This window comes from Tetrao urogallus (genome assembly GCF_951394365.1).
Source record: "Tetrao urogallus genome assembly, chromosome: 2".
Taxonomy (NCBI): Eukaryota; Metazoa; Chordata; class Aves; order Galliformes; family Phasianidae; genus Tetrao; species Tetrao urogallus.
The window spans coordinates 24,713,574-24,723,583 of NC_136814.1; the positions used below are offsets into that span (position 1 = coordinate 24,713,574).

The 10,010-nt window shown below is 38.5% G+C and overlaps 1 protein-coding gene across 1 annotated transcript in view; it reads left to right on the forward strand.

Moving 5' to 3' along the window:
- The window catches only part of LOC306958705 (ATP-binding cassette sub-family G member 8-like), a gene marked incomplete at both ends in the record, with an annotated part of 46,070 nt that extends 40,051 nt beyond the window's left edge, over positions 1-6,019 (forward strand). Inside the window, 8 exons of the mRNA XM_079550298.1 lie at positions 7-276; positions 1,867-2,032; positions 2,119-2,211; positions 3,075-3,271; positions 3,395-3,471; positions 4,945-5,212; positions 5,666-5,793; positions 5,882-6,019. Coding sequence (XP_079406424.1) covers positions 7-276; positions 1,867-2,032; positions 2,119-2,211; positions 3,075-3,271; positions 3,395-3,471; positions 4,945-5,212; positions 5,666-5,793; positions 5,882-6,019 — 1,337 coding nt within the window. The remainder of the gene's footprint in view (positions 1-6; positions 277-1,866; positions 2,033-2,118; positions 2,212-3,074; positions 3,272-3,394; positions 3,472-4,944; positions 5,213-5,665; positions 5,794-5,881) is intronic.
- Between the last annotated feature and the right edge of the window lie 3,991 nt (positions 6,020-10,010).

The following is a 10,010-nucleotide window of genomic DNA, read 5'->3' on the forward strand; positions in this document are numbered from 1 at the left end:
TGGCAGGAATACTGATACTTGATGAACCCACATCTGGACTGGACAGTTTTACAGCACATAACCTTGTGATAACATTATCCAGACTGGCCAGAGGAAACAGATTAGTTCTTCTTTCACTTCATCAGCCTCGATCAGATATTTTCCAACTGTTTGATTTAGTTCTTCTGATGACTTCTGGAGTCACTGTCTATTCTGGAACAGCTAGAGACATGGTCCAGTACTTCACAGACCTAGGCTACCCCTGCCCAAGGTACAGCAATCCTGCAGATTTCTATGGTTAGTATCAAGTACTGTCATAAAAAAAGGTTTTTAGAAGTCATTTGCTTTTGTGGGTGTATCAGCAAACATTGACTTTTATTGACCTGCTTCAGACATGCCTTATCACTGACTCAAATCAATACTGTAGTAAGGTCAGGTTTTTTATACAATCTATATTTGTCAGTACAGGAAATGGAACAAAAAATAAGTAGAAAAAATCAATTTAAAAAAATCCTCCTCCTAACCATGCCAGATGTAGCAACTCTTTCACAAGCTTAGTACACTTATTCCCAGGTTTCAGCTTGTTGAAACTTTTACCCTCGCTGAGAAAGACTTGGATGAGCTGATCAATTTCCTTCTGTAGATGGTGCTCTGAATTTGATTCAAGAAACACATGGAAAGCTAGTTTCTCAGGGGGAGGAATAACATGCACCTGGAACAGTAAATGGAAAAGAGGAGGGCTGTTCAACAAAACATATTGGAAGGGAGGAAAAAAAACCAAACATAGAACAGTACTTTTTGATTCCTCTCCTCAAAGAAATTTAACTACACGGTCCCAAACCCATTCTTCTTTTTTTTTTTTCCTGCATCATTCAAAGGGAATCTCACCTTGCTGGTCTAATGGCAGTAGTATTTACCACAGAGGATGCCTTGGCTGCTTTCATTATTGCCCTCAGGTCTTTGCATTCAAGTTAGCAAGGACAACGACCGCCATGCATCAGAGTAACCTCTTTGACGTGCCTATGTGGCAGCCAGTGTTAGTTCTTATCAGCTATACACAGATAAGACAGAAATTAATCTTAATATCAAGTCCTGAAAAAAAGACCTTTGTCACCAATGTGGTTCAGAGCAGTCCTGCACAACCTTAAGGAAGTCCTGCAGCCACTCCCATATGAAAACAAAGTCCCTGGGAGACAAACTCCCTACCAATTTGGAGGCAGGGAGGCATGAGAAAAGAAGGTGGAAGATCATTGAGTGCAATGCACAGAGCCACAACTGATAGGAAGGGTGAAGAATACAGGCAGACGGAAGGTAGAAATAGAACACAATGGCAGAAGATGCCACGGCAAGGAGGAGTACCTGAAAGAAATACAGAAATGCAGAAACATACAGAAATACAGAAGTGTGGTGGATAAAAGAAATGGAGGACCACATCAGAAGGGAGGAGTTAAATAAGGTAGATTGCAAGTCATTTTCCTGATGGACTTCTGCTAAAGTGTGGTTCGGAGAAGATCAGATCAACGATAGTAGTTAACAAATATGCAGATTCTCCCAGAGAGCATCTGTAAAATATCAGGTATTGCCACTCTGCACTGAAAGTTAGCACTAGAAAATACTACTGTTAGTTTAGATTTTGAAAAATAATTTGTTGAATAATAACATTTTTTATAAAGCTAAATGAACTACCATTGCTGCTACTATGTCCTCCTTGGTTAATATTCTCACGCTTTCTCGGTATCCACCTGAAGTGACTAACAAAGTTTTAACCATTGTAGCTTAATTTATGCACACAGGTCAGTGTGTTCACGATGAAATTTCTGATTCTAAACACATCATATACTCATCACATCTGTAGCATACAGTATCGTGTCAAATAATATCTTGCAGTTGACCTGACCAGCATTGATAAACACACTACAGAAAAGGAGATGGAAAGCCAAAAAAGAGCAAATACTCTTGCCAGCTTGTTCCAAGAAAAAATCAAAGATTTTGATGATTTCTTATGGAAAGCAAGTGAAAGTGACAGTGCTGTGACCACTACCAGCAAGCAAAGGTAATTAAAACAGAGCCATACAACAAATGTGGAATAACTGCTACAACCTCAGCTAGTTTCATTTCCTTTTAATTTCTTTTGATCAGCTCTCATTTAAAACCAGAAGAGGTTATCAACATGCCATACCATTCAAGTGATCAGTTACCAGGAGTCTTGAAACAGTTCACTGTATTATTAAGGTAACCTTATTGCCAACTTAAACAATTATGTATTGTGTCCATTTGTATTTTAAAGCATTAAGAAGTACAAAATGTGAAGTGAGAACATGCTGAAAGTGCTTGGCTAGAATTAGCAAGCTATGGAGCAGAGGGGTTGCTATACCAGATCACCCCAATCCTATGAGTAGGGCAGCAGTCCTATATGCATTCCTTTTTTCTGCCCCAGGAGTCCTTCCAAACAAAAATAATCTCCAGATCACATTGCAGCAGGTTTTGGCAGCAGCAGGAGCCTCCAGGCTCAGGAATGCGCATCCCAGTTTTGGGTACCTCCATTCTGATCTCCATGCCAAATCAAGGTGACTCAACACTTAGCAAGCCTGGGCAGCCTTCTGGTAGGCTCAGGCATTGCTGTCCTCATGCTTCTGCCTCAGATTTGAAGCCAAGGAGGCTTCAGTGATTAGAGCAATGATGGATGGACATTGATAGTTGAGATTCATGCTTCTGTACTCAAAAGAACTATAGCCAACTTGCTTAATACAAACAGAACATCACTGCTAGTATCAGCTGCTATTATAGGCCCTTAAAGAAGACACTTCTCTTACTGAAATAATTGCTTCTGAATCTCCAAAACCACATCTTCCTCCTCACTGAATTCCTTCAAGTTTTCAGCATTTCAGACCTGAAAAGCTACACTACAGGTGCTCAATAGCTTTAATTAAGTTTATTTATTTTTTAATTAAGTCAAATAATGTTTGGAAGCAGATAGACAAATTCCTACTCAGAGTTAGCGAGTTCAACAAACTGATGTTAGCAGAGCATTTGGAGCAATATATCTGAATGTAACTGGCATTAATACCTTATGATTAATGTTGCTGTTTTCCTAGTCGTCAAGTCTCCAACGACTTCAGAGATCTTTCAACATTACTAGTCCATGGATTTGAGGCCCTTGTCATGTCATTATTAATTGGATTTTTGTACTATGGACATGAAAGCAGACTCTCCATTCGTGACACATCAGCACTGCTGTACATGTTAGGTGCACTAACCCCATTCACAGTGATTTTGGATGTTATTGCCAAATGTAAGTGTGAACTTTACTGTAAACGTTATAAATCAAATTCAGAAAGTTCTTTAATCAATGACAAATTACATTTACTAAATGCAACTCTAAGGTGAAACCAGCCTGTTTGTTTCTACCCTGTAGGTCATTCCGAAAGAGCAATGCTTTATCACGACTTGGAAAATGGAATGTATTCTGTGACCCCATACTTCTTTGCTAAGGTAAGTGGCTGCATCACCAGGAAATGCATGCAGATGGATTAGGAAATAAGCAGTGACAACACATAGCCTTGTACAAATAATCATGCTCACATTAGACTTTTTTTCTTCTGTGTCTGACACCGAAGGCTATCATTTTTGTTTCCTTGGTGCTAATAGATTAAACCTCACGCTACTTTAGGTCTGTTGCCATGTCTCATGGCTGAGGTTTCTGAGGTTCTACGGCCATAACTTGGGAACTCTGGAAGTCAAATTTAGTGGTTTGTCAGTTTTATATAACTTCTTATTTCATTAACTGGAGCATCTTTGAAAGTTTGATTACATTTTGATCTGTAAAACAGAGCGTTCATATTAAATTGTACCAATAGCAAAACAGAAATGGCAACATGCTGTTAGATTTCCAATAGTTGTTTGGGTCTGAACTGATCAGCAAGAAACAAATGTATTAAATGCATAAAGAGCCAGATTTTCTGGAAATATATTAAGACTTCAGAAAAATTATATTCTCTTTTGAATTAGGGTTTAGAAGAAACCCTTCTTTGTGATGTTGCCACTGTGAGATGAGTTCTGCCTGCCATGGCATCTGTAATTTAGGTTTCCATTTCTGCTCAAGATTTTAAATGCTTATTAGTGGTTGCCAGAGAAAAATATTCTTTGCATTGTGTCACAAAAATTGCACATTATTCATAGAGGAGTAGTTGTAATTTGTTACAACGCTGGTATTAGAGGATGGTACCAACTCTCTTTGGAAAAAATAGTCATAGCAATACATGTATATAGATTTATATACACATGTATCTATATATATATAGTCCAGGGATATATATATGTAGAGCTGTGTATTTCTACACATATTTACTTTGTATATATAATTTTTTATATACACATATATAATTATATATATATATATAAATGTATATAAATTTATATATACATATATGTATATATTTATAATAAATATATATATGTAAAGATACACATATTTAATATATCTTCAGATATTTGAGAAACTTCAAAACATATGCATACATACTTTCTTTTTTTTTACAGCAAATTAAGTAGATGCTAGCTAGACTACCTCCAGGACAAAGAAGGGATCAATAGCCTATTTTAGATTTGATGTCACGCTATCTTCAACCAAGCTTGGACAAAGGACACACAATAGTCAGTAACAGTACTCCTGTTTGCAGGCACACTAGTTCTTAGGGAAAGCCTCCTCAGTTCTTAGAAACAGCAAAAACTGTGGCAAAACAAGATATCTGATCTGTAACAAAAGGCCTAGTGACGTAATGATTAGTTACAGGAATCGTCACAACGATGGAAAAGATAGCAATTGCATTCTAAGGGGGCCTGAAGTTTTTCTAAACAGTTCATAAATACACTAAGGCGCATCTCAACATTTTGTGATTGTTGTGTGACTTATTTTTCTCTCTTTTTTTTTTTTTTTTTTTTTTTTTTTCCCCACTTCCTGAACAGATTTTGGGGGAGCTTCCCGAGCACTGTGCTTTTGTTATAATTTATGGGGTTCCCATCTACTGGCTGACAAATCTGTTTCCTGAAGCAGAACATTTTTTGCTGAACTTCTTCTCGGTGTGGCTGGCTGTATATAGTGCCCGTGCAATGGCACTTTGGGTGTCAGCGCTGCTGCCAACGTTACAGCTCTCAGCTTTCTTTGGCAATGTCCTTTTCACTTCATTCTACCTGAGTGGTGGTTTTCTGATAAGCCTGGAACAGCTCTGGACAGGTAAAACAAATCTCCCAATATCCCTCCGAACTGTAACACTGGTGGTTTCCATCAGCAATTGGTTACTGTGTGGTTGAGTCTCATGCAGGAGAATACCACCTTTAGAGTGAGAGTGGAGTTCATTTTATATTAGTTTCTCCATCTGGAACCGAGATAATGATAAGTTTGGTCCAAAAAAGCATTATTGAAAATCTGGAGTGTTACCTGGTCTCTTGGGTGAATTATATTTAGTAAATGAAGATTGAACTCCAGTGAGGCTTAGCAGACAGCAGGAATTTGATGGATATAGATATTAGCTTCCTCCTGATTTACATCTGCACAAAATAATATATTTTGTCCAATAATAAACTCTCATACATTTACGGTCTCTGGTTGTAAAGAAGTTATGCATGGTAGCAAGACAGCAGTTCTGCTTATTTATACACATTTTTCCTGCCATTTTTTTTTTTCCAGTTCCATATTGGGTTTCTAAGGTATCTTTTCTCAGATGGAATTTCCAAGGCATGATGCAAATTCAGTTCACTGATTCCATATATGATATGACTTATGGGAACGTTACAATTAAAATTCCAGGAAGACTTGTAAGTCACTCTCTAATAAAAATCTCAATAATTAATCCATTAGAAAAAAATGTTGCCAGTTCCTAATTTTCTGTTCTCTGGTTTACAGGTAACCAAGGCTCTGGGTCTGGACTCAGAGCCTCTTTACATAAGCTACATCATCATTGGTGGCAATATTTTCTGTTTCCTGCTTCTATACTATCTATCATTAAGGTTCATCAAGCAGAAATCAAACCAAGACTGGTAACAGCAAAGCATGAAGCTGGGGCAGCAGGTTACAGCGTCTCTTGCAAGAGAGCGTGGGAAGCCCATAAGCTTATTTTTGGTGGGCATTGCCGAAGTGCTGGGAGAGCAGGCAGTGGCTGAGCAGTGCTGCATGAAGTGAGTCCACTTCGCCACAGGATGGCAGCAGAAGACCAGCAGTTGGAAGCCAGCTTGTTCTCTAATCAGACAAATCGCAATAAAATTGACTTTTTTTTTTTTAAATTTAATTTTATTTCTTGGACATTCAGGTGACGCCTAAGTAAGTTAACTACTACTTGAAATATCCTAAGCGATGGGCTACTTATTTAAAAGAGCCTAATCTAACACTGTAATAGCTGATGTTCCAGGCCACACAGCATTTGAATGGATGGTGATCCTACAGAGGTGAGATCAGCACACATGAAAGACTACTTTCTGCAGCTTGTATAACACTCTGCACTAAACACAAACAGTGCAGAGGAAAGCAACGTGAAGATTTCACTGCGAAGCCTCAAGAGAACATGCAAGGATGGAAAACTCAAGTATTAATTATCCTGTATTGTTTCTAATTGCTTGAGTGTTTTAAGATTTCACCCTTGTGTTCCAGTTAGATGCTGTTGGCGCTCAAAATAAATGCTTTCTCACTGTATATATGATTTCATTTAATATATTTTTATCTTACCTCCTTGGGTCTGTTTTTACAGCATAAATACCCATCAACTTATTGTTATTAATCATACCTTTCTCCATGGCAGTGCAAATCAGCAATGTGCCAGTTTGGGTTCCTAAGATTCTCAGGTAGGAAGTAGCAAAACTGCTCACTGGTAATTGAAGATCTAATGATGCAATCTATGAAATGCTGCACTTGTGCAGCTTATTAAGTTCAGTCATAAGGCACAGTACTCAGAAAAATAATAAATAAATGGCTGTAATTCACACACAGTCACGCTAAGTGCAGGTGCAAATTACGAGTACAAATGTTATGAGCAATTTATAAGATTAGCTTGCTTGATTTTAAACATTTGGATGCACATCTCTGTGCTCATTCACATCAGAAATGCAAAGTACATCTATTCTACTTCCATTTACTGATATGTTGCACGTAGTGCAATTGGCTGTAATGCCCTGGATGCTGTTATGTAAATCTATTCATTTTTAATAATAATAATAAAAAAGAAGAAACTGAGATTAAAACGGAAGAGCATCAATGTTATATTATTTCCATTTAGCAAGAAGGGCTGCCACATTGCTTTCCACAGGTTCAACGCAGTAATAAATTCACAGGAAGCCCCCAGTCTAAAGATGTTAGGCAGGTCTGATAGAATAACAGCTTCAGCTCCAGGCAGCAGCAGGAATCCAAAGCACTCCAAGGTTTTTCTGAGGTGAAGCCTACCATTTCTTTCTGGTTCTGCTGCATCTGATTTGGAAGAATACGCTTGATCTTACCCTAGTGCCATTTTGAAATTATCAGATTTTCATTCCTTTTAATGGCAAAGCCAATTCTTTCAGTCCAATTCAGCATCATTAAATTGTCAGAGTAGCAGCTTCCTGTTTGATTCTTAATTATTCCTTTTTATTATATTTGAGACATTTAATTTTTTAAAGTGGTTTACTCTTCTTTGTAATGATCTGTTGTGATTAGAATCTCTTTTATATTACTCTGAAGTTTTAAGGGTATATATTGGTACTTCTAGTCTAAACCTCTATTTTCAAGGTATTTAGAGGATTAAATTCTAGGCTGACTCTCTGTTGTGAAGTCACTTTGATGTTTAATATAAAAAAAAAAGGAGAGACACAATGGGAGAAATTAAAGACATAAGGGACAGCTCTGAATTTTAGGGGCATATTGTCATGCATGGAAATCTGCAGGCATCTAGATAAGAATATACTGTAGCCTTAACTTTGAATTTCCTTCCTTTTGTGAAATTAGTCAGGCTGCTGACATTACTTAAACAGCCTTTTTCAATTTAAAATTCCACCCTCTTAACATTATGCAGCAGGACCAAGCGGTGTGAGTGTTTCAGAGGTGGTGTTATGACAAGGGTAGATATATACATAATGGGGACTTGAGTTGTGAGCCTAGGAACAGCCATCTTACGGAGTGTAGGAAGAGCTATCATAGGATGTGGCCAGGCCTGTGTTTACATAGAAAATGCTCGTATTCTATATACTACAATTACATTAGCACATTGCCTGTGATCATATCTTGTTTCCTTGATGCCTAGAGATGGGGAATATAGGCTGTGATTATTGTTACAGGCTTTAGCAATAAGAAGAGAGGAGCCTTGAAATACCAGCAATTAGCATTCATATCTAACAATAGCATGCCGTGGGGCTGTGTACAGGGAAGAGCAAAGGGAAGAGTGGGTGGATGACACACAACCTGCCCCACTCACACTCCCAGGAGTTGGGGAGTGTTGCAAGATCAGACGGAATTATGCACTTCTGCAGTGAGGATTACAGTGTGCTACAAAATTTGACCTCTGACATTCCCATCCTGTTCCATGCTACTTGTGTATGGAAAAGGGTTCACACCTTAACAGCAGAGCTGCTGCAAAAACAAGTTATTAGCAAGAGAGTTCTAACTAGGGCTAAATGTCTTAACTGAATTTCAGCACAGCTTCTGGATTCCCAAATTCCAAAGTAGCCATTCCTTTTCCCTGGACTGTTTCACTATTTTGGCAGAAGCTCAGCATGCCCTCCTTCCTGTCCATGATCAGGAAAATCAAACTTAAACCAGCCTGCAACACTGTCAACACAGAGACCAAAGATCACAAACAAGACGCTACACAAAACTCTTAATTCTGCCCGTTCCTCACCTGCCAACATCAGTTTGCTACATCCCAAGCCATGCAGATTTCACTTTTAAGTAGAGCACTACCTGACTGACCAATGGTGCTGCAGCCCCAAGACTTCCCCCAGGGCCATCCTTGCTCTCTTTCAGTCTCCCGGATAGCCCTAGAGGAGGTCTCCTCAGCTGCAAGCCACAGCCCCTGCTGCTGTAGTCAACAGCACTGGACTCTCAGCAACTTCCAAGTCACTTTGCCCAACTGCTGTTTGGATTGCCCAATGCATGATCCACCAGGCCATCAGGCTTCAGTCTGCATACACATCAAATCCAGGAATAGAAACATCAGATACAAGCAAGAACAGGATTTCTAAGGAAAATACATCAAACTCAGAGAATTATTAACAATACAATCTGTGTTGGTTACATGGATGCCACAGAAATAAAGCCATATGCCGACAACAAAACCACATGTTGCTGCAACGCTTCTGTACTAAAAGCATTGCTTTATCTTTAAATAAATAGATAAAAAGAACGTTTTCATGACTTAAGATATTTTAAGTACCTTTCAGTCACAGCAGGAGGTGGGATGTTCTTCCCCAGTGTCCACACCAAGTTTGTACAAGTCTCTCTCCAGTGGGCAAAAGGGATAAAAAAAAAATCTTAGCACTGGGAAACATTATGGACACAACAGGTTTGTATCTTGCATCATGGCTAATGGCAGTACTCCAAAATGCTTTAGCTCATTTGAAAAGTTTTCAGTCTGGTTAAGCTAAATTAATAAGATATTGAAACTTTCTTCCCATACTTCCTAATTGCAAAATGCATTCAGGAATGCTAAATTGGTAACGAGTACCAATAGCCATTCATTTTTATGTAAATAGACAACAAGTAACAATATGGACTCCCTCCTCACCCCCCCCCCCCCCCCCCAAAAAAAAAAAACCAAAACCCCCAAAACCATCATCACAAAACACCTTAAAAATAAAAATCACAGGCAACATGCTACTCAAGAAGAATTAATCAGCAAGAATTACAGGTGTTGGTATGTCCACTTGTACCAGAAATAATAAACTTTGCAGGTTTGAGCCGCACTGACTAATTTTGATGGCAGCAGATAAGAAGCAGCGTACATGGAGCTCTGTGACATGCTGCTTTTTTTTTTTTTTTTTTTTTTTTTTTTTGTTCCCCTGTGAGAGCCAAGACA